Raw genomic sequence first — 26232 nt, forward strand, 5'->3', positions numbered from 1 at the left:
AATATTAATGGATCAACACAATTGTTAGATTCCAAAGACATCAGTGAAACAAGTTATTTCATGATGATTATAAAACCATCAACAGGTAACCATCATCACCTGATCTCATTTCGTTTTAGCTTTCTTTGCTGCTGCAAATGTGTTTGACAAACACACTGTCACAGCAGCCAAAAAAAGACAAAAGATATAATAAGAGTTAAGAGCCCAACTAATGGAAACACTATTCACTGTTATGGTGACTTCAAATGAAACACATTAGAGTTAAACCTCTGTTAATTCTCATTAAAAACTTTTGTAGAAGTCTGACAGAAATAAAGTCAGTTTGTGGAGTTGTTTTAGCCTCCTCTGCTGAGATCTTCACATTTTTAATGTCTTCTTTTCTCTTCAGTTGATTTCATCTAAGACTGTGGCTGAAGTCAGTTGTAGTTCTTGTGTTTCTGCTCGTCTCTTTTTCTGTTCTCTTCTTTCCTTCAGTTATTCTGCCTGTTAACAGGCTTATTAAGGCTGAGTGTCCTGGGCATTTGACGTTAAACTGCATCCGGGCAGAGTGGGGAGGCTGTGCGTGGGGTTAGCTACACCCAGCTAACACCTATAAAATGCGCACAAGAAGCCGTGAGTACCTACTCTGTAACTGGCGAGTACATGGTCGGCGCCATAAAACCGAGCAGATCCCCTTAAGGGGTTTAGGGTGTCTAAGGCACTGGCAGCAGGGTGCCGGTTGGTGTGAGCAGCGAGGAACCCACTAGTTTGAGTCAATGGTGCAAACACAAGATGGTATGCGGAAGAACCACAACCATGGTCAACGGATGGCGTCAACAGCAAGTAAGATGCTACTGCGGGGCAGCCTCCTCGCCAACCTTGTTTGTTGCACCTTTGTGCCCCACGTGGTAACCGGCATGAAGGTCCAGAGAGACAGTCTGGTGGGGGCACGACGCCCACTGCCTTTTTCACTGTGCAAGGCGTCTTGACTGGAGGCGTAGGTGGAAGCCCTGTGGCGATGAGGGGAACGCAACATCAGCAGGCTGAAGTAGCTGGGAGCTGATGGCGGAAACCTTTCACACAGGCGGCTCACAGCTGATGGTTGCAGCATCACTGAATCCTGAGCGCCAGTGGGCTGAGGCAGCACTGTGAGCGTCTGGGCAGCCCTTTTTTGGGAAAGCACTGCCTACCCCAGAAGGGGAAGCTCCTAGAAAAGGTGGGGTAAAAAAAAAACGTGCTCAGAACACATCCTGGCTGGTTAACCGCTACCAGCGGGACTTCACCTCAGCAGTCGAAACAGGAAAAGTAAAAAGTTGATTGTGGTTGATTGTCATGGAACATCCGCACTATGCTAGACGGAGTTTCCAGACCTGAGCGGAGAACAGCTCAGATTGCAAAAGAACTACAACGATATAGAGTGAACATTGCTGCCCTTCAAGAGACCAGGGTTGAGGGTCAGGGTCAGGTGCAAGAGGAAAACTACACCTTCTTCTGGGTTGAGAAGACAGAGGGAAGGAGAGACGCTGGTGTGGCCTTTGCTGTCGAACAAGATCAAGCTGACAACTCTGCCAACATTCGTCTCTGAGAGGATGATGGTTATATGTGTACCAATTGATAACAACAGGCATTTGACCATTGTCAATGTGTATGCCCCAACCATGACCTACCCAGATGAGGAAAAGGAGGCTTTCTACCAGGAGCTGACAACGATTGTAAGCAGAGTCCCCCCACACCACAAGTTGTTAGTTGTGGGTGACTTTAATGCAAGTGTCACCAGCACAGGTCGGGGCGGATACCAGATGACCAGCCACGCCCCTCACCCGCGCACCACCGCGAGGAGCCGACACCGCAAGGACACAACAGGCAGACAGACAAATGAGATTTATTAATATCAAATACTTTATTGATTTAAGAGGTCTATTAAAAAGCAGTCTTTGATCCGTTGGCAACGGAACTCAAGTGAGTGTAGAGATGACTCTTCTTCGCGGGACTCGGTCAGAGAAGGGAGGACACGTGCACTTCAACGCAGCTGTTCACTTGCAGAACTCAAATGGAAAAGAAGGTATGTATTGTACCAATGTAGCTGTGCACTCACAGGGCTCAGGCAGCGAGGATGACAGGTATTTTACCAATGCAGCTATACACTCACAGGACTCAGACAGAGAAGAGGTTACGTATCTCATCAGCGTAGCTGTACACTCACAGGGCTCCTGCAGAGAAGAGGTTAATATTATTTCACCAGCGCAGCTGTACACTCACAGGGCTCCGGCAGAGAAGAGGTTACGTATCTCACCAGCGTAACTGTACACTCACAGGGCTCAGGCAGAGAAGAGGTTAATAGTATTTCACCAGCGCAGCTGTACACTCACAGGGCTCAGGCAGAGAAGAGGTTAATATTATTTCACCAGCGCAGCTGTACACTCACAGGGCTCCGGCAAAGAAGAGGTTACGTATCTCACCAGCGTAACTGTACACTCACAGGGCTCAGGCAGAGAAGAGGTTAATAGTATTTCACCAGCGCAGCTGTACACTCACAGGGCTCAGGCAGAGAAGAGGTTACGTATCTCACCAGCGTAGCTGTACACTCACAGGGCTCAAGCAGAGAAGAGGTTAATAGTATTTCACCAGCGCAGATGTACACTCACAGGGCTCAGGCAGAGAAGAGGTTAATAGTATTTCACCAGCGTAGCTGTACACTCACAGGGCTCAGGCAGAGAAGAGGTTACGTATCTCACCAGCGTCGCTGTACACTCACAGGGCTCAGGCAGAGAAGAGGTTAATAGTATTTCACCAGCACAGCTGTACACTCACAGGGCTCAGGCAGAGAAGAGGTTAATATTAGAGTAGGCTAATCGATGCTTTACCACAGAGAACTTTCTCTTCATTGATGATACCCGAGGGAATCGACGTATTGGTGATCCAGGTCCCCCGCTGCCTCGGCAAACACCCCCACACTCGTGTTCTGTTACAATCTTCACAAACAATCACACGTGAAAAGGCATGAAAGGCACTGCAAATCACTGCACTCACAGAATTAAGGCTCTGGCGTGGGGCTCCGTCTGCAACTCGTGCTGGAAACTCGGTGGAAATCAATGGTAAAGCATCAAACACGTTCTAGAATAGCAAGCTCATCCAAGATGTCCGTTTCAACGTCATTCCCTTCCAGACGTTCGCCACCAGCATCAATTGCGCTATAATCCAATTCCTAAAACCACTTATCTTTATCTGCCGGCGACTTGCTCTCCACTCTCCCGTTAAACTCCGGCCTGCGAAGTGTACTCTTTGCCCGGCTTCCTGTCGCTCGTCACATCTGCTTCCCCGTCAAAAAAAACTCAACCGGACTTCCACCCCCCACTGGGGCGATGTACTGCCTTTTTATCCTCTCTTCCATCAGCGCGTGTTCCAATCATAGCGCCCCCTCCCCATTCTTATCCCGCACCGGTTTCTAATAACTGTTGATGAGCCCCGTCATCTGCCGCTACACCCGGAACCGGAGACTCCTCGGGTCCCCCACTGTAAGTCTTCCCTCCCGGAAACTCTGGCTCGCATCAAACGTTCCGCTTTGAGTAATCTGTCACCCGTGACACAAGGGTGGGAAGTGACTGTGAAACCTATGCTGGAATCATTGGAAAGTTTGGCAAAGGTAAAAAGAACACCAACGGAGACCTCCTGCTTCACTTCTGTGCTCAACAAGAGCTATGTCTCACGAATACCTTCTTCAGCCAGCCAGATACAGTAAGAACTTCTTCACATGGAAACACCCACGCTCTTGACACTACCATCTGTTAGACTACATTGTTACCCGTAGGAGTGGGATTCATGAGATCATGTGCACCAAGGTCATGCGTGGGGCGGAGTGTTCTACTGACCATTACCTTGTGAGGTGTCAGATTAGACACAAGATAAGCGCGCCAAGGAGAAAAACTAATGGCACAACCCCTAAAAAACTTGACCTTGGAAAGCTTGCAAATGAAGAGCACTGCAGAAGACTGGCTGAAACTGTGTCATCTGCAGTAAATGGTGCAAAAGTCAAAACAGTAGGATCAGAGGACATTGAAGAACAATGGCAAGCACTGAAGAAGGCAGTCTATTCTGCAGCAGAAATGACCTTAGGTCACCCACAGCGTAGGACTCCTGCTGGATGAAAAGCACCTCCTGCGACATCTGCAGGAAAACTCTAATGGGAGTAGGGCTGATTTTGCTGAGATCAAGGCCAAAGTACAGAGAGAGGTGAGGCGAATAAAGAACGACTGGTGGAGTAGGCAGGCAGAAAAACTGCAAAGCATGGCTGACAACCATGACTATCATGGATTGTTTACAGGACTAAAGGCCATCCATGGTCCAAGGAGCAATGCAGTGGTACCTGTCAAGTCAGCAGGAGGAGGAAAACTCATCACTGAACTACATGAGATTCAGAGTAGATGGAAAGAGCATTTCTGTAATCTGCTTAATCAGCAAGGATCCGCTGAACCAGATGCCTGTAAATGGCTAAAGGGACACCAGAGTCGTGATGACCTCTGCTATGAGATCACTATGGAAGAGCTTGAGAAAGCCCTAAAGGCCACAGCAAGCCACAGAGCACCAGGTCTAGATGGAATCCCCTCAAAGGTGCTCAAGAAAGGAGGAAGAGTACTCAGAGAGGAGCTCCTGAAACTTTTTAACAGCTGCCTTGTTCATGAGTGTGTACCTCAGGAGTTCAAGGATGCACTGATTGTCAATCTACAAGAGAAAGGGAGACCGAGCAGACTGTGGAAATTACAGAGGCATTTACTTGTTAGCCATAACAGGCAAAGTTCTGGCTAAAATTATACTCAGTCGGCTCAAGAACATCGCCGAGCAAGTCTTACCAGAGAGTCAATGCGGCTTTAGGTCGGGGAGATCTACCAATGATTACGATTTTTAGGCGACCTTGAGTGTCCAGAAAGGCGCCAAATAAATAAAATGTGTTATTATTATTATTATTTACTCTACGGCAGCTACAGGAGAAAGCAGTGGAGCAACATCAGTCTCTCTTTGTGGTGTTCGTAGATTTTTCAAAGGCTTTCGACACGTTCGATCGAGAAACTCTTTGGAAAGTCTTACAGATCTATGGATGCCCCGAGAAGCTTGTTAACATCATCAAGCAGTTTCACACAGGGATGAAAGGACAAGTCTTCATTGGTGGGGAATCCAATGAAGCATTTGAAGTTAACCATGGTGTGAAACAGGGATGTGTGCTTGCACCCACGCTTTTCTTGCTATACCTCACAGCTGTGCTAGATTCAATGGGCCTTGATCTGCACAAGGGGATCTTTATTCGCACTAGGACAGATGGCAAGTTTTTCAACTTAGCCCAATTTAGAGCAACCACCAAGACCAGAGAACTATGCATACGGGAGCTGCTCTATGCAGATGATTCTGCTCTCGTGGCTAGCAACGCTGAAGACATGCAACATATAGTAGACCGGCTTTCGTGGGCAGCAGATCTGTTCGGACTGAACATTAACATCTCTAAGACCGAACTTTTGTATCAATCACCACCAATGTGCTCCAAAAATATGAGAGAGCCACAGCCAGTGACGGTGCATGGAGAGCCCCTGAAATCTGTCAAGGCCTTCACATACCTTGGCAGTACAGTGACCTACACAAACTCCTCAGATCTGGAAGTTGAGAGGAGAATTCAGTCTGCTACCAAGGCTTTTGGCTCTCTCGAGAAGCGCCTCTGGAGCTGTCACGACATCTCGTACAGCACAAAAGTGAAAGTCTACATTGCTGCTGTACTTCCTTGCCTGCTCTATGCCACCGAGTGTTTAACGCTCTACAGCAGGCATATCAAAATACTTACACGAGTTCAGCTACGTCATCTACGGGCCATCTTACACATCAGATGGCAGGATCGAATCCCAGATGTAGAGGTAATCCAACAAGCTGGCTGTGTCAGTGTTGAAGCCCTTATTACATCATCACAACTGCGATGGGCTGGACATGTGCGCCGGATGAGTGACAGCCGATTGCCCAAAGCAGTTTTTTACGCAGAGCTAAAAGAGGGCAAAAGAAGCCGTGGTGGTCAAAAACTGCGTTTCAAAGATGCCCTGAAAAGGCATATGAGGAACACCGGGATCTCCCCGGAAAGCTGGGAGGAACAGGCCCTGCAGCGTGAGAAATGGGAGTGCAGATTGAAAACAGCAGTCGCAGCTGTTGAGAAAAAACATCAGAAAGAATATGAGAAAGCCCATGAGAGGCGGCACTATTCCACTGCAGCAAAAGACTTTGTCTGTAGCAAATTCCATCGCTGCTGTAGATCGAGAGCAGGCCTTCTAGCCCACATGAGAGCCTGCCTACAATAGCCTCCAATACAGACAGTCATCGTCGATACACGACGGACTGCCGATGATGATGATGATTAAGGCTGAAATGACTCCATATTTAATATACACAGACTTTGTGGCTCAGATAAGGTCCAGTTCTGGTTTATTTCTTTGCTCTTGGCTGACATGTGGCATTGCTATGGCCTGCTTGTGGCCCAGATCTGTCAAACAGGAGCGGTCCGCCCAAGTGCCATCATTCCACGCTGCATGTGGGCCAGATCCGCTTTCCACAAGTGCCAGATGTCGGCCGGATCTAAGCCGAAACAATGTTGCTATCTGGGTACAGAGACCTCAATACTTGGTAAAGCATAAAGCTCTCAATAGTTCCAACCAAAGCAGAGCTGTCAATACATTTGAATGGCTTTAAGCAGGATTGACAACAGCTTCACTATACAGGTATTTGCAGGTAATTTTTGGTAAACATTACAGCATAGTGTGCGATCTGTGCATTGATTATTACGTAGACGACATTTACAGTATCATTTTATTTGGGAGAGTGATGGAGAGGCAACATTAATGTTAATGTTGTTTTTGTATTTAACCCTCAAGTATTCCTAACATACTCCTTGGTGATCAAATATGACCATACACCTCAACTATTTTTCAATTAAATAAAAGTTCTATATTTTAGTTCAATAATATTTAATATTTTGAGGAGATCTTTTGTTACTAAATACTATTTGTGCAATAATTATTGTCCATTAATGACCACTTAAAATATTATTTCCCCGCAAATATTTATATTGTGTAATATTTAAGGTTAAAATTGAGAAAAGGGTTTTAAATTCCAATGCAAAAAGTCAATTTGTGGCCGGAAAAATTATAATTTTCAATTGTAATGCCATTGTTTCCCCACTAGGAGCCTGTGTGGCTCTTTATACATAGTCTAGTTGCTCGTAACTGTTTACTTATTTTTAGGTTTCACATTTGAATAAATATTTAGATGATCAAATTCTAGATTTTTTAAATGTGAAATTTAAAAGAGTTAAACACGTACATCCTAATATATTACAATGATACTCGTATAAGCACACACTAGTAAATATTAATGAATGCATTGAAATCAACCCAAGAAAAGTTTAAAATAGTGCTAAAAAAGGCAAACTGTATTCATCAAAAGATGTTTTTCCCCCTTACGTACAGTAGGCTATTTACATATGGGTTGATGCCGAATCAAGATCAAAATCAATATTTGTGTCAAAGCATACTAGAAACTTCAGATCCACTGCCAAGGGCTACGTTTCCAAGGCCCCGTTTACACGTACATGGTTATTTTGAAAAACGGTGACATTTCCCTTCATTTGCGCCCTTCTTTCACACGCAAACGGAGGATTCGCCAATGAAACCGATTCTTTCTAAAAACTCCGGTCAGAGTGGAGATTTTGAAAATCTTCGTTTGCATGTAAACTGAGAAAAACTGAGTTTTAGGCAGCGACGTCACAGAATGTGACTATTTTCGGGATTCTGATTGGCTAAGGTGGGCTTGAGCTTCTCGTTACACTGCCACCTACAGGTTTGGCATGCTCTTGACAGCATATACACAGGTTCGTGTGCACAATGTTATTTTTGAAAACGAAGAGGGGTGAAATGTCCGTTTATGAAAATAGCCATCCACGTGTAAACGTAGCCCAAGAAGCACCGTAAGCCTAAATTGATCGTAGAACAATTGCTGCTAATCTACAATCTACTTAGGTTTACGATGCTAAATGCAGCCCTGGGCAGTGAATCTGTTGTTCCCAGCATGCTTTGCAAGGAACTGAATTAGGAGAGTAAATTTAGGTATTAAGTGTTATTTTATGTGTTTTTCAGTGAAGGGAAAGATGTTGGTAGTTTATGTTAATGTTCAGTTATGTTGGACACTTAGAGTTATTTGGTTACTGAATTTTGTATTTACCATTGTGCTGAAGAGTAAGCGCCCGTGCTTAGAATGTGGGCACTCACTCAAAACTATTATAATCTGAACTGACACCTGTCTTAACTTAATGGGTCATTAAATACAAACTCTAAAAACTGCTGGGTTGTGTTAACCCAATTTTGGGTCAAATATGGTCTCACCCAACGTTGGGTTAAAAAATGCAATTTAAAAATGGACAAATTGCATTTTGGACAAAATCAAAAATGGACAAAAATGCAATTTAAAAATGGACAAATTGCATTGGTTACATTAAAACTGTAAACCAACGGCTGGGTTTGTCCATTTTTAAATTTAATTTTTAACCCAACGTTGGGTGAGACCATATTTGACCCAAAATTGGGTTAACACAACCCAGCAGTTTTTAGAGTGCATTATGCATATAATGATAAAAAACAATGTTAGTTTAACATTAAATAAAAAAAATTAAATAAACTGTGTACAGAAATTTCTTTTAATTAAATAAAGGTTAGGAATTATTTCTGAGTGTATTTACATCAAGGTGGAAAAGACATTTCATCATATAAAGCAAAAAAAGATTATATCAAACTTAAGTAATTTTACCAATGCCTAATCAGGTTATATCTACTGACAGTTATGCTTCAGTAAAACCTTGTTTTTCAGGCTGGTTGAATTCAGTTATAATCAGTAAACTTATACCATTCCCTCTCTTGAAATAAATGATTTATGTTGCACATATTGCTTGACAATAAATAATGAGTTGTCAATTCATGATACTTACTTTAATACTTCAAAATACATTGTTGTTGTTATGAATAGTTGGCCTAATATTTATTTCAGTGATTGGTATCGGTGATCGGTATTGGCCAATACTGCTTGCAGTGATCGTAATCGGCCCCAAAAATCCTGATCGGAGCACCCTTTAACTAAACTCACAGCACATGCAGAGTTGGAGTTCTCTACATTCATTCACTCTGAACTGAGCCATTCTGAGACACGGAAAACATTGGATCACGAGCTGATCACGTGAGCAAAGTGCGCACTTTGCTATGAAACATGCAGGGCAAACAGACTATATACTTATTCAATTAAATAATTTTGACAGGAGTGCTGAATTGCGATGCGTACTTGTCATCTATTCAAAAACCTGGGAAAACCTAGTGGATGCGCTCTCTAGGGCTAAGATGTTATGATTTGATTAATTATCATTATTCATTTCCCCACTGAATTATGTGATCAAGTGCTCATATTAGTAGCTTCCAGTCTACCTGTGTTTTCACTTCCGCAATTTTTTTTTTTGCTTTTGCAAATTTGCTATTTGGGTGCTTCTCAAACGGAAGGCTGCATCCTAGTGAGGCGGTGTCCATCTTAGCCCAGTCCTTCTGAGGCTTGTAGGCTAGAATCCTCCTCAGCATTGAACGATAGAATGAGACGGTCTAGTAAGTGTGCTAGCCCCCTAGTAATGTTCCCTCCCCCAAGGTCATGGCAAGAAAATACTATTAAAACTTAATTGTGGAAAAATACTGAAAAATACTGTGGCTTAAATGATTAGCAGTTTAGACTTAAGTGATTAATTTACACCTAAACACCATTTTTGTAATAACCCTGAAACTAAAATGGTTAAAATCAAAATTCATCTCTCTTTTGTTTCTTTCAGTAACCCTGAATCATTTGATCATGTGTATACATTTCCAAATGAAAACTTCACCACCATTTTGAAAAATCCTAATCTTAACTCAAACTGGTAATTCATATCCCAAGATGCCCCTGAGAAAAAGTTTACATTTTTGGGGGATTTATTTAATTGTTGTGGAGATTAGGATGACATTTTTTGTGGGTGTTACCCATAATTACTAATTGGCCTACTTCTTATGAACTCAATGTCCAAACTTCACAGATCTTGAAAACATGCCAACTTTCCTGAATTTCTGATGCTAGGGTAATTGCTTACAGCAATTTCTAAAAGCCATTTATCATCCATTTATAACAATGGGAATGACAGAGATGAAGGCTAAAATACTAATGTTGACCACCAGAGGGAGGCACAGGATAAGAAATCCTTTTAGGACTCAGATTAAAATCTGTGTAAATGGTTCAATAGGTTGACTTGCAGTTCACATTCATTTTTATTTGATCCATGAGTTTAATATATTCCAAAAATTCCAAAAGATCATTAAATGTTTTGTAGTGCATAATTTTTGGCCAATAACTTGCCTAAATGTTATAATGCCAATCTGTGGACCAACGTCTCAGAAGAATAGATTCGCTGCCGAGAAAGATGCCACAACAACAGTAAACAGACTCAAAGAAAATTAGTTTGACAAATCCAGAATACAGGCTCCAGAACATCTTCACATCAGGCAAAGGGCATCAATCGAACTTGGAAAGGGACAGAACAAAAAAAAACCCCAGACCTTGAACAGACAAGGTCACAAAATAATCATCAATTTCTTCATTGTAAAAACATAAAATAAAGCTTTTAACTCATGAAAGTAAATTAATCACAGAACTTGAATATCTTGAATATACATACATACATCCCGGTCTGCCTTGCTGTCTTGCAGCCATGTGACATTTCTATTAATATTAATAATATTATATATTAATATAATTATATTAATATTAATATATTCATAATACATTTCTATTATTCAAATCAGTTAAATTATTATTAGGCTGCATAAATTAGGTCAGCCGGAACCGGGGACACTTCCTATAACACCTGATGTACTCGTTACATCATAAGAAGAATGGCATCTACGCTAATGTTAGTGTTACGTTTTGGTTGAAGCAGAGGAGGAAGCAGGATCCAAGTGCAAAGTCAGGGATAGACTTTGGTGACGATGTCTTGAAGGACTGGATGATCGTATTTATTACCGCATGCCTGGCAATACCCCTCACTACACTCTGCCTCAATACATTGACTGTGCCCTTTTAATTGAGCGACTCGTCATTTACTGTAGGCTTTGCGGATGAGGAGCCCCGCAAGCTCACGGTATCCCATAAGCCTGAGCCACTTCACGTCATGTCCACTCTAATGTTGGCAACTCCAGTGCTCACACCGCTCACCAGCGCAGTCACGCCAGAGCCTCATCCCATCATGGTCGCTGCTGAGCCTGAGCTTCTTTATGTTAGTCCTGCCGAGCCTGAGCTTCTTCACGTCATGACTGCCAAGCCTGAGCTTCTTAACGTCAGGCCTGCTGAGCCCGAGCTTCTTCACGTTAAGCCTGCCCAGCCAGAGATTATTCACGTGAAGCCTGCCCAGCCAGAGACTGTTCATGCCTGCTGTGCCTGTGTCTTCGGAAAAGATGGCCGCCGCGCCTGAGTCAGCTCTGGAAGATGCAGCGCTGATCGTAGTGGCCACATCTATTTTGTGTGATTTTATTTGTTATTGTTTTCTTTTTTTTGTTAAACATCTATTTTGTGGGCAGCACACACATCAGCTACAACATGTAAGCCCTTGGCCAAGATGGCCACCGCCACGCCAGAGGGGGGTTAGTAGGTACCTGATTAAGGCCTCAGAGGCCATGTCTCCTTGGCCCCTGAACTGTCAGCGCCACCCTGGACCCCTGAACTGTCGGATCTGCCCTGGCCCATTGCAATACCGGTGCCGCCCTGGCTTCCTGCACTGAATCCACATATTTATTCCACACTCATCCACATAGTCATTTTAGGTGATTAGTTCTTCCTACCAAGGTTTTTTTCACCAGACTCCAGGTATTCCAGGACCTCTTCCAACTCAGGATCTGTTCGTTGCCGGTCTGCTAAATCTTCCCCAGAGAGGTGAAAGATCACTGGTAAACTATGGTCATATTCTTGTTGGAATCCTTGAGGTACTGCACCTGCATCCATTGTCAAGGACTCTGCTAATGTCATCATAACAGAACGATACCCATCGTGTGATTGGCTAAACTGATGTTTCTTACACACAGCCTTCACTGCTTCTGGCAGGATCACAGACAGAACTTTATCAGTTTCAGCTAAATGATTCAGAGTGAACTGTTTAATTCTCTCTTGTTCTTTTTTAGACTCCAGATCATTCAACAGCTGACCGTTTGGACACCTGGACAACCCATCGGCATCCTGGTTTTGGATTTTGAAGTTATACACTGATAACCCAGACAGCCATCTATAACTAGTGGAGTCCAATTTGGTAGAAGTCAGGATGTACAGTAAGCTAAGGATTTACTGTCAGTTACAGCAGTAAATTCATCCCTGTACAAATAGTCGCTGTACTTGGTGGTAAACGCCCACTTGAGGGACAGAAGTTTATGGGCAGGATATCTGGCTTCACTCTTAGTTAATCCTCGACTAGCATAAGCAAGAACTTCTCAACTGTCCTTCCTGCTCCTCATACAATGCGGCGCCTAAGCCTGTAGTGCTGGCGTTAGTATGTAATATAGGGCAATCTAGGATCAGCGTATCCCAAAACTGGAGCAGTTGTTAATTTATCCACAATTGTCTCACAAGCATCCCATCTGTCTCACAGCTTTTCTTTTGGATCATAGTAATGACGGTTTACGTCTTTACATCTCCTTCTTTTCCGAATTGGGGAGTATCCAGCCGTAAGGTTGTTGAGTGGCTTGACTATTTTAAAAAGTCCTGAACGAACCTCCTATAATACCCGGCAAATCCCAAGAACGATTTCAGTTCCTTGAGAGTCTGTGGCCTTGGCCAGGTTTTAAAGGTCTCAATTTTCGCTGGGTCAGTTTTGAGAAACAATATGTCCCAAATATCGCACTGATGTCTGAAATAATGACAAATTTTCAGGCGAGAGTTTCAAGCCATATTCCTTCAGATGGGTAAGGACCTGCTGGAATTTCATTCCAACCAATCCTTCTTGGTAACTTTTTCTGCATCACTTCTTAACAACATTTGTTGAACACTCTTTTAGGTTTGTTAGGGCATGTGGGTCTTGCCCCAGTTTCTGTACGTCCTGCTACAGAGACTGCTTGTAGTTTAACTGTGTGGCTGCAACTTGATTTTTCAAATCCCACTGAGCCTGTTTCTCCCTCAGCTAATGTTGTTTGCCTTCTACTTTGGAGGGATTTGGATCGTTTTCACAATTTACGGCAACATGTCTGTCCTCTCTGCAATGAAAGCAGTAGCCTGAGGTCGAGCTGAGGTCAATCCACCACTACTGACTTTCTTTCTACCAAGTTAGCTTGGGTTGTGACATTTGCAGAAGGACTCCTAAACCTAGATGTTCTTCTTGGCTGATGTTTCTGTTAATTGACGGTTAATTGAGCTTTTCAATCTGAAACCTATCGCATTAGTCCAGCAATTTCCTCAGCCTCTGAGCTACTGTTCTGGACCTTTTGAGAAACCGCAGCTTCCAAGCTTGAACCTGCGCTTGTAGTTCAGTCAATTCCTTTTTCAGCAAAGTCACATTCACTGCTTTGGAACAAAGTGGGCTGGCACCTCTGGTGAGTCAATGTCTGGATGGAGGCAAGTAAGGCATCTGATATTTCTGATGTTTGCTTTTTCATGGAGTCTGCTCCGCAGATTAGGCGATTAAGCCGTTATACCAGCACCCGCGACAGAACTGCTTCAACAAGCAGCGGTCACGCTTGCTCTCTGCAATGCCACCTCTCCTGTCCGTTGTGCTTAACATCACCTGTAATCGATGCAGGTAGCTGGAAGGCTTTTCTGCCTGATTTTGTAGCATAGTCATAAACTTTACCAACAACTCTTCCCCATCCTCCACTCCAGAAACTCTAAATACACTGAGGGCGATGACTGTGGACTAACGTGTTTGGTTACATCAGCAGCAGGTGGAAGCTATCTATGATTCTTCTTGTATGAGACAAGTCTGAAACAGATAGAACCTGAAAACCAGTTACCTGAGAAACATCTGAGATGCAGGGAGGTATGCTGGGCTGTTACATCACTTGTCCTCACAAAGTGCTCAACCATGACTCTTTGCACACCAGGAGGATCCATCATATCCATTGTCAGAGCTGGGCCCTGCAACCATGTGGCTAAAGGATAGTTAATTCCCGCACTATTAGGTACAGTATTCATCTCATTCTCCTTGGACAGGTTTTGAGTTTTCTTGCATTCAACACCCAGCAAGGGTATTATTTCATGTCTAACGTTAATCATTCCTCTCTGCTAGATGGAGCTGTTTGCCATAGGTTTAGTTAAATTACCATTGGAAAAACATTATTTGTTATGCTTCATAGCAACAATCATGCAAAGCACAGCTGCCATTTTGCAATTCTGAGCAGCAGAGAGATTGTGTGCTTCCTGCATCTGTTTCCAGTTTGTGGTTTAAAGCCCGAGAGAAGCTTTGCTTGTAAGTTTATCACTTATTATTGTATATACATTACTTATGCATTTTGTATATACTTTGTCAAAATGTATATATAAGAAGCATGTTAAGAGTTCCACATGCATTATACAGACATTTCAAAAGATCGCTATGTGATCACGTAACAACTACTGTAATTTACTGATGTTAATGTAAACATTGTAAAGAGTCATTGTATTTTGTTGATTTATATTTAAATAAGTCTTTTTGTTTCATTTTCAGTTTCACAAAATAATGTAACAGACTGAGAGAAACAACATGATTGCACTCAAGAAAGTCAAGTAAAGAAAGAAAATTACTTCATCTGAGTGGTCATTGAAGCCTCTTCATTACTTGATAAAATGTTTAGCTATCTGTATACCAGCCCGATCTCATCCCAAGTCGTCATATACTGACGCTTTTGACATTTCGTCTACATCAAACGCACATGGCACCCTTTAGCGTCAATATGAGACGCAGATAGATATGGGCCAGAAGGCGCCTCCTAGCGGTCTAACCCTAAACCTACCCCAGACCTAAACCTACCCATAACCGAACAAAGCTCTGTGCGTCTCATATTGACGCTAAAGGGTGCCATGTGCGTTTGATGTAGACGACAAATGTAGCACAAAATAGTAAAAAATCAACATCACGACGGGCAGAAGACAACACTTCTGAGAAGGACAGCTATCCAATTATTCCACCCATCACAACTGACTCAAGATGGATGTCAAAGAGAAAGCTGAAGAGCAACAGCTGACCATATAGCATGTCTCCCTCAGTCAACTGGAAACCAGATCGGTGATATCTGCATCTTCCAAGAGTTCAAGATCGTCCACAGCAAGTATGGCAGCAACCAAAGCACGAGCTAAAGCAGAAGCACTGAGAGCATGTACAAACTTTGTGGAAAGAGAGGCTGAGGTACTGCTAGAAAAGGCTAAACTGGAATCTGAACTGTTATCACTAAAGCATAAAAAGGAGTTTGCAGCGGCAGCAGCAGAGGCTGAGTTTCTTGAAGTGGCTGCAGCAGAGATTGAGTCAGAAGAAATGAAAATGGCGACTGACGTCACAGCGTTTCCACAGGAGACCACTGAAAAATGTAAAAGGACTATGTGGACAAGTCTTTCTGGATCAAGTTTTCACTATCTCCCGCCCACACTGTAAAACCTAACAGTTGTATGTACTAAATCAAATTGAGTTCAGTGCACTCAAATAGTACCGAAAGTTATGTGGACACAATGACTGAAACAGAACTCAAACTGAATGAGTTATAGAACATTTCTAGATCCCTGCACGATAATTGTATAATAATTGTATAATTAAGTGATTAATTAAGTGATGATTGAGCATTAGTGATGAACACCTATTGTTAACAAGCAGAATCACTGAAGGAAAGAGAAACACAAAAACTACAACTGACTTCCAGCCACAGCCTTAGTTGAAATCAACTGAAGATAGAATATGTTAAAACTCTCAAGATCTCAGCAGAGGATGATTAAACAACTCCACAAACAGCATTACCAGCTTCACAGAAAAAAAACGGAAAAAAAACTGACCTTGAACAGACAAGGTCACAAAATAATCATCAATATCTTCATTGTAAAAACATACAATGAAGCTTTTAACTCATGAAAGTAAATTATTCATCGTATATCATACATTTTAAAAAGAACTTGAATATCTTGAATATACATACATGTATTCTTCAAATAAAGAATATTTTCTTTATATATGCAATGTCTGTGATTATTTTTTTCAACTAACACACATAATGGGCCCTATTTTAACGATCTGAAACACAAGTATCGAGCGCAAAATGCAAGTAACTTTGTGGGCGGGTCTCGGGCGCTGTTGCTATTATACCGGTGGGATAAATGACTCTTGCGCCCGACGCAAATCTAAAATGGTGTAGCGTCTGGACCAATCAGACACACACAAATTATTCATTTATTTAATGAATAATCCAGCAAACTCACTCTCCCAACAAATGCCTGTGAAACTTCCCCCAAAAACTAACATCCCAAATGAAGCTAACACACTGGCAGAATGCGGTGTCTTGTTACAGGACACACTGAGACTGAAAGAGGATTTTACGATCCAAAAGAATGTCCAGGAAGCTGCGACTCTTACTTAATTCTCACTGAGAAGGAGAAATAAACCCTGTTAATTCTATATATTCTATATAACCATTTGAGAAATGTGTAAACATGTATCTAATTTTCCGATCTCATGATTTTCCTTTAATGTGGTTGTCTTTTGAATTCTTGTAAACTCTATTGGGTTAATATTTCAGACTTTGGATAATATGGTTAACCAAATCAAATGTGTGGCATTTTTGGTTTCTATAAACTCCAATCTTCATCCCCGTTTTGTTAATTTACATTACATTCTGCTAACTTTGTGACGCATTAGTATTATAAGCATCTTAAAGATTCTTGTGTTAAACATCCAATCAAATTGCATGTTCAAAGGGACAATAGGTCGTAAAAATTTCCCTCCAAAGGGAAATCTTCTCATTGGCTCACACAGCTCCAGAGGTTGTGCCATCTTCACGCTTTAAAGTCACTGATCAGCTCTTAGCTCTCGCTTAGTCCCTTTCTGAAATGCTGACGTGAAGATGATGCTGAACTAGAAACTTCTAAGGACCAACCAAGCTTGTGCCAGGCTGCGGCCTTGTCTTTCCATTCACCAAAGATACTCTGAGTCTCTGACTACCACTGGTTCTCTCTCTCATCCAGACCACATCAGCAAAGATCAACTGGAGCCTCAACAGTTTGCATCAGGACAGTTTAATTCAAATGGGCGAGACATGCAAGTATCAAACTTAGTCTCATTATTTGATACATTAAGTATCCTTACCCCTTTTAAGGAAGGGCGTGTTAGAACTAAACTGATGGTTTGCTCAAGGCTGTTGATCTGCTGAATTTCAAACAATGCTATAACTTCTTGCTTTCCTGTATTCTGCTTCAGCTCTCTTTCCCCTGGTAAACTGTATGCATGTATGTGTGTGTATTTTAGAGTAGGTTAAGTGTTTAGACTAGTTAATAAAATCTTGTTCATGTCACACGGAAAGTTGTCCGTGTCTCAAGCTCATAACTGGAGTCACTAATCATTTAAGATTTTTGCTACTGCTCTTAGTAGTACTGTAAATTAAGAAAGACATTTCCCATGCCCCGGAAATGTACATTTCTTAGAGTTAATAAACAATTAATCCTGAGTGTTCACGGGACAGACAGGTTAATTGATTGTAATATTAATTTACGACAGTAAGTTAATTATATTAACTGATCCAAATATTCATAATCAATTATAACCAGTTATTATTGATTATTAATATTTCATAGAGCTAATTTGCTACAATGGGTTGGTCTGAAGTAGCTTAAATAGGAATGATACATGCATCAGTGTACAAAGTCAATTGCGCTGGGTGCAAGATAGGGCCCTATATATGACTGACCCCTTCTCGTCACATAATTGATCACATAGTTTGCAGTTATTTACCAAATACAGCATTAGCTAACATTTATTTCATATATTAACCTTTCCCATAGATTTAATTTATTTTGCTGTCCTCTTACACACTAATAACAACATAATTAATAACAATTAATAAATCAAACTTACTTACCAAGGAGATCGCTAAACTCCAGAGAGGTGTATCTCGTCCTCTTTATTCCTTTTCTTGCTCCATTTTAATCAAAAATAAACTCTGTAAACTCTTTAGCAATATTCTAAAGCTAATAGAGCATATAAATGTCACCATACACTGTGATATTTATAAGTTGAATGTGCGTTTTACTCAATTGGCAACATCTCAATGTCATTCATAATTAATGCAAAAAAAGTTTTTAATTTCACTCAAAAAAAATTCATTGATAGAAATCATCTAGGAGGTTGTTTCTTTCTTTTTAAAAGTAATATTTCCTTCTATAAATTTATTTCTTTTAAATAGTTTTCAAAGGTCTTCACATTATTACGTTATTAAATTAATCACATTCTTTTTTCTGTTACTCCCTGGTAACCCTGGGTTAATTACCTTAATTTTTATGAATCCTAATGATTTTAAGAGAGAGTATAGAGGTATACTATGTGTCACTTTTGATTGATTTATGACCCCTAAGCCCCGCCCCCCTTTTGACCGTGAGAATATTCCCACGCTAGCTCCTCCCACTTATGGGCTGTACGTACACCGTGGGAAAATCGGACTTGTGCCACGCCTCCTTGGGGGTTGAACATCTGAACCGTGGGAAAATTTCTTAAAACTTTTTAAGAAATGTACAATAAAGACAAAAAAGTCAGAGTGTGAGATCAGTGTTTTTTATTTATTAAAGAAGACAGATATACATTCATCACTTTTAAAACGTCAATGAAATAAGTTAAAATAGCATTTTCTCTAAAAAGAGTTATTAAAAATGAGTTAGTGTTATTTTAAAATGTTGATTTGTAAAACTGTTACATAAAACACAAACACTGTTTAAAAAGCCTTACGTTTTACATACCATTGTTAAAGGACTCAGAGTTTAAAAGATATATAAGTGTTTCCTAGTGCTGGAACAGTGTTAAAGAACGTCCATTCAGTCCGGAGATTTGTCAGGATTGAAACTCTGTGAGGCCTGTGCAGAGACCCACGCAAACCCCGCCCCCCTATCCCACCCACAACAGGTGTTCCGTGGGAAAAAACAACAGTGTCTTTTCAGCTCCCAAATAGAAAAAGCGACCGGTCACTTTGCTGTCCGAACTTAAATGACCACTGAAACAGTGTGTAGTGAGTGGCTCAGACCACACCCCCTAACACACCCCTCTCAAAGCTGGAAGTCCCTAAAAATGACGTCACTGTCGGGGGAAACCCCTCCCACAGTGTGGAAGTCACATGAGCTGTTTAAAAAGGAGCGCAAACTTAGAGCGAAATACTACTTGTGGTTTTTTGCAAATCAGATTAACTGCGATGGCTATGTCAGACCCCAAAACACCTGAAAGAAACATTGATGAAGCTATGGAGGATTTGACCTTAGTGCCGCGGAATAAACATGGACCCTGTTTAACGTGATTTCTCCATGAGCCGGCGGAGCGCAAGTGAAATAGCCTACTTTTCACTTGTCTGGAGGACGTGCGTGTAGGCTACATATGATTTTGACAAAAACAATCGTGAAGTCAGATTGGCTAATGGATAACGACGAGCGTTTCACAACGAATACAACAGAGGATCCCGATTTGTTTTTTTGCGGAAAGGGATTGGATTTTATTTTATACAGGAGTATGGAGATATTTGAAAAGATGATGGAAGTGAACCGGTTTTCATAGCAGAGGGGGCTGGATTAACCACGGCTACAAGAACCCGATTTCTCGCGGATTATATCAATTTTTATATCAACTTTGCAGTGATTTTGGAATGGATGTAGGCTACATGAATGCTCGTGACCTATTTCTGAGGCTGGCCCGTGTGAATTCCCACATCCCCTTCCCTACAAACGCCCACTCCACTCCACCCCACCCACCCCACTTTTGGACTGAGCCCTCCAATGTGGAAAATTCCCCACGGCCCACATTTGAAGTTAAAATACAAGGGCTGGAAAACACACATTTGTAAAATGTTAAAAAAGTTTGAATTGCAAATATGTTTAAAGCCACACTAAGTAGAAATTGTGTTTTTGTCAAACAGCGACCCCTAGAGTCGCTGTGGAATACTTGCACTGTCGTAAATATATTAGCCTATATTATAACGTTTTTACATGATTGCAGTTAAATCACAAGTAAATAGTCTATAGTCTAGGCCTACTGTATAATTTAATTTGTGTTTTTTTTATTGGAATGTAAACATTACAAAATGCCAGATAACATCAATTAAGTTAAATGTACGTCGCATTATTTCATAACATTGGCCGTTATGATGTCATTAGACATGATTATTGCAATTTATCATAATAGTTTGCAAATTGTGCTCGTTTACACTATACAACCTCTACGTTAGGCTTATTTATGTCCTGATAATTATGTGAGATATTGAAAGCTGTTCTCATGATAATCGCAGGAATCAACGTCAACAGCGTCGTACAGGACTAACTTACGTGATAAATACACCTCACAACACCTGAGTTCAGCTGGCAAACTAATTCGTGAGGCATAGCTATCTGATTTATCAAAACGATTCCATTTACTGTCACATAAATGTATTTTTGCGAAACGGATTTAAATTCGATCTTCAATTCTCGCGCTATATGCAGATTTAATGGAGTGCACGTCACCGCAATAAGAGAGAGCAGTAAGCCTGGTAAGATAATTTAGTTTCTTTACTTTTAATGATGAAGATTGTGTGTTAAGCGTCTGCGACTTACTTTCACTTTGATTTGCGATAGTTTGCACGTTGGCTTGATGCAGTTGCTCATCTGCGGTGATGCGTGTTCCAGCGCGTCGTCATATCTGGATATAACATATAACCTATAACACGCTCTCACACTTTTGTTAATTAATTTTTTTTTGCATTTTTGGGAGGAGTACAATTTACATATGTGGTTCCAACAACCATATGCATTTACACTTGTCCAGTTTCGTCTGGAATGCGTCTCAGATCTCCTCCTGAAGTGGTTTGAGGGATCGGATTCAAATCCGTTTCAAATGCATTTCGGAGGGCATTTAAACCTGGACTTTTCACGATCGGATAGCTATCCGATCTGAGAAAACGCATAAAGTGGCCAGGTGTAAACAGCCCCCATGACAAAAACATACGCACGAAAGCCGAAAACAAACGCTGGTTGGCCTCTCACGTCCAAATTTGACGAAGTGGTGGGGGAAGTGACGTATGCCGTAAAGCAGTCGAATTTTGTAGTTCTTTTTGTGATCTGGTTACTACCCGAACACCGAAGTTACATAGTGCCAGTAAAAGCGATACAGACCCTGTCAGGCTATGGCAGACGTGTCATTCAACCTATTGTAAGTCGATGTACCATCACAAGGATCTTGGAAATATATTATGAAGGTTGAAAAGTTACATAGTGTTACTTTAAGAATTAAAACATCTAACAACATGTATTAAAATGATATCAAGCAAATAGTTCTATTTTCTAACATACATTTGAAGAAAAGTTGTACGTTCACAATTACATAATGTTTAAAGGAATTAAAACGTTGTAGGCCTATACATTTAAAATACACATGTCTTTAGCGTTCATCAGGGGCGATTCTAGGATTTTCATTTTAGGGGGGCTCAGCCCCCAATGAGGGTATGATTTAAAAAAAAAAAAAAAAAGTTAGTTTATGGTCTAATGCTCATTATTAACTAGTTTCATTCATTCATCCAGTAACATGCATATGGCACGGTTTTATAATCACTGAGGTACCGAATGTGAGGTAGTTAGGGGGGTTCGGGGGCATGCTTCCCCGAGAAAATTTTTATTTCTCTGATCTACATAAAATTATGTGCATTTTAAGATGTTTTGAAGGCCAAAAAAATTGGATAATAGCTTAAAAACCATGTGCGGGCAGCTGTTTTTTTCTCACCTCATCAGCATCACACTCTTTTTCTCTTTGTTTTTATCTTGCTCTGTCTTTTCCCCTCCTAAAGCTGAGCTTTGACTGATATAGGCTTTTCATTTTTGTCTGTCAGTGAAGAAAGTAAACATAGGGTCAACTGATTTTTCAGACAAAGCTACCAGGAAAGCTAGGTAACTAAGTCCATCTACAATGAAATATAAATTATTTTATTTTTTAAGCTTTTTAGCCTTCATAATCAACAATACGGTTGGTTATTCATCAAGTCACCCCGTGAAAATTTATTTAATTTCAAATAATTTAACTAACCAGCTAATATTCATTAAGAATATAGACAAAACATGTATTAATGTAATTGTCTATTGGCAATATGATTAATCTGTTCTATATTTATTTATATTTATTAAAAATAACATGAATTATCAATTTGCCACTTCAATAAATCAAGTACTTAAAAGAAAATCACAAATCCCTTTACTCTACTCTTACTCTATGTATCATGATACACTCCTCCTGATTCATTATTACTTAACTATATTTATTAATACAAAACAAAATAACTCCACATGATGTTTCGCTCTCTGGGCCATCTAGTGCTTTCAGACAATGATGTGTCTTTAATCATTTCTGTGCATGGCTGCATAATGTAATGCCGAAATACATAATAATATGTTTTAAATTTTAAAAAGTAAATTAAAATAAATCATGATCGTTTTCTAAAGTATGTTTTCATGGGTGTTAATCGCTTCATTTTTGTTGGAAGAAAAAACAACTATCACACTGTGATAAGGGCTGAAGGTGAACGCAGCGAAACGTATTGGTATTGGATGAGAAACCGAACCGTCCTGTGTTGCTCCCAATGCTCCAGTAACATTACATTATGTAAACTGCAATGCATTTATGACAAAGAACTGCACCGATGCAGATGTAATATCATAGCAATCTATCAATAAATGCACTCACGACACACCTTGTACTCTCTGATGTTCGCTCTGCTCGGCGCCCCTGCAGATTGAAAAATGCGCTAAATCCAAGCAGACTCAGATAAGGGGAGGAGCCGAAACTTGCCGCAGCTTGCCGCAAGTTTTTTTAAAGGGGACTGAAGCGATCAAAAATGTATTAATCAAATATTTTTTAGGGGGGCTGGTTCATACCAGGGGCGTCACTAGGCCCTTTTTAGGGGGGCTTCAGCCCCCCTAAACTTCTGCCCAGCCCCCCTAAAAAATATTTGATTAATACATTTTTGATCGCTTCAGTCCCCTTTAAAAAAACTTGCGGCAAGCTGCGGCAAGTTTCGGCTCCTCCCCTTATCTGAGTCTGCTTGGATTTAGCGCATTTTTCAATCTGCAGGGGCGCCGAGCAGAGCGAACATCAGAGAGTACAAGGTGTGTCGTGAGTGCATTTATTGATAGATTGCTATGATATTACATCTGCATCGGTGCAGTTCTTTGTCATAAATGCATTGCAGTTTACATAATGTAATGTTACTGGAGCATTGGGAGCAACACAGGACGGTTCGGTTTCTCATCCAATACCAATACGTTTCGCTGCGTTCACCTTCAGCCCTTATCACAGTGTGATAGTTGTTTTTTCTTCCAACAAAAATGAAGCGATTAACACCCATGAAAACATACTTTAGAAAACGATCATGATTTATTTTAATTTACTTTTTAAAATTTAAAACATATTATTATGTATTTCGGCATTACATTATGCAGCCATGCACAGAAATGATTAAAGACACATCATTGTCTGAAAGCACTAGATGGCCCAGAGAGCGAAACATCATGTGGAGTTATTTTGTTTTGTATTAATAAATATAGTTAAGTAATAATGAATCAGGAGGAGTGTATCATGATACATAGAGTAAGAGTAGAGTAAAGGGATTTGTGATTTTCTTTTAAGTACTTGATTTATTGAAGTGGCAAATTGATAATTCATGTTATTTTTAATAAATATAAATAAATATAGAACAGATTAATCATATTGCCAATAGACAATTACATTAATACATGTTTTGTCTATATTCTTAATGAATATTAGCTGGTTAGTTAAATTATTTGAAATTAAATAAATTTTCACGGGGTGACTTGATGAATAACCAACCGTATTGTTGATTATGAAGGCTAAAAAGCTTAAAAAATAAAATAATTTATATTTCATTGTAGATGGACTTAGTTACCTAGCTTTCCTGGTAGCTTTGTCTGAAAAATCAGTTGACCCTATGTTTACTTTCTTCACTGACAGACAAAAATGAAAAGCCTATATCAGTCAAAGCTCAGCTTTAGGAGGGGAAAAGACAGAGCAAGATAAAAACAAAGAGAAAAAGAGTGTGATGCTGATGAGGTGAGAAAAAAACAGCTGCCCGCACATGGTTTTTAAGCTATTATCCAATTTTTTTGGCCTTCAAAACATCTTAAAATGCACATAATTTTATGTAGATCAGAGAAATAAAAATTTTCTCGGGGAAGCATGCCCCCGAACCCCCCTAACTACCTCAGTGATTATAAAACCGTGCCATATGCATGTTACTGGATGAATGAATGAAACTAGTTAATAATGAGCATTAGACCATAAACTAACTTTTTTTTTTTTTTTTTAAATCATACCCTCATTGGGGGCTGAGCCCCCCTAAAATGAAAATCCTAGAATCGCCCCTGGTTCATACATTTGTAAAATGTTAAAACCGATGTGCTTTGAACTTTTAAAACGTGAAGCAATGCATTGGGTAACAGCTCAGTGAGTTGTTTTTAATTAAAGAAAAGTTTTGTTTTCCAAATACATTTAAAACTTTTTAAAAACACTATATAAAGTTAAAATGCAATGGTTTAGTGTTCGTACATTCGCACATCGTACATTTACATCTTGTCATGGAATGTATTTTTGTTGTGTTTGTTGGATTGTTGTTGTGGCATTTCGTGTTGCATTTCCATGAAAAGAGAATAAATAAATGAAATGAAATGAAAACATCACTCATCGACGGTAGTAACATGAATGAGTAGTGTGTGAAGCCGAGTCTCCGTCCACCTAACACTAGATTTATTTATAATTACACTAAATAACATTTATAAAAATAATAGTTGTTTAAAAAGAATAAAAACTCATGTTTTAGTTAATTTTGGACTTTTAGTGAAGTTAACAAATATTCACTAACTTACTGATTTATTCACTCTTCGATAGGATAATCCACCTCACCCAATGGAGAAATCTGATCATTGTTTGAGAATGCGTTTTGGAGTAAAAAATAATGAATCTGTTCAAAACTATGTGCTTTAAACTTTAAAACCGTGAAACGTAAGCGGTAGCCAAACAGTTTTTTTCACAGACATGTAACACTTTCACATAGGCCTACAACTTTTTAAAATGATACAGACCTTTAAAATACAAAGGTGTATAGTATTTAAATCGTTAGGCCTATCAGAAAAATGTTAAACATGTTAGAATGTTTTCGTTCACATACAGATTTTAAAACCTGTTAAAACCAAAAAAGTAAACGTTAAATCATTTAAAACAAGTTATAGAATGTCTTTCACGAACGACTTTTAAAGATACCAGAAAAATGGTAAATTATGTTTTTTAAACAATGTTTCAAACGTGAGCAACATATAAAACATATCAAACAACAACAGTAAAAAAAATACATAAAGTGAATAATTTTTAAGCAAAACTTTTTAACAATACGATTTGCTACTAAGTTTTGTTTAGTTTCTAGCTAAAATATCTCTTAGCCTACACGGTTCCGTAGGCATCCTTGCGCTCCGAAAGCACAACACGAATGAGAAATAGACTGGTCTGTGAAGCGAGTCTCCGCCCACCTAACACTCACCCCAACGCATGAGAATACACGCCTGCAGAGGCAGCTACATATTTAAATGGTGGTAAATGATTATACATAATAACTCTAGGCGCACACGCCGTCACTCGTCAACATGCGTGGGGATTTATTCGTATAAAAGTACACAAATAAACATCCAACTCGGTTCACAGAGTGAAAGAGGCAAATAATAGGAAGAGAACAAAAGTCGGTAGAGCGTTATCTCTTCTCCTTCACAGCTCTCGCATCTCATACGGTGTTCCAAAAAACATCCATGTGATTCAAAAGACCAAATCGCTAAGAAAAGAGGGTTGAAAAGCACCATTTATAATAAAAACACAAAAGTTTGCAAATGATGGTTTCATTACTCCACTAGATTTAGTCATCTTGTTCAGATAGTAGATGACACTGTTCACAACACATCAACTAAACAGAATCACAT

General features: G+C 40.2%; 1 protein-coding gene and 1 long non-coding RNA gene across 7 annotated transcripts in view; one reads left to right on the top strand and one right to left on the bottom strand.

The window, feature by feature from the left end:
• The window catches only part of LOC309506814, a 360589-nt gene that overhangs the window by 193983 nt on the left and 140374 nt on the right, over window positions 1–26232 (top strand). The window contains exon 2 of the long non-coding RNA XR_014208934.1: window positions 318–510. This is a non-coding gene — a long non-coding RNA (uncharacterized lncRNA). The remainder of the gene's footprint in view (window positions 1–317; window positions 511–26232) is intronic.
• LOC309506744 (cyclin-dependent kinase-like 1) overlaps window positions 1–26232 on the bottom strand; it is a 115668-nt gene that overhangs the window by 44655 nt on the left and 44781 nt on the right. The window contains exon 9 of one of the 6 annotated variants that reach the window (XM_082180692.1): window positions 10900–14166. The exons of the other annotated variants lie outside the window; for them this stretch is intronic. Within the exon in view, the coding sequence (XP_082036818.1) occupies window positions 13981–14166 (186 nt within the window). The 3' untranslated portion in view covers window positions 10900–13980. Of the gene's footprint in view, window positions 1–10899; window positions 14167–26232 lie in introns of those variants that run through there. 6 annotated transcript variants of the gene reach the window in all.

The sequence above is a fragment of the Leuciscus leuciscus genome (assembly GCF_965113295.1).
Source record: "Leuciscus leuciscus genome assembly, chromosome: 9".
Lineage (NCBI taxonomy): Eukaryota > Metazoa > Chordata > Actinopteri > Cypriniformes > Leuciscidae > Leuciscus > Leuciscus leuciscus.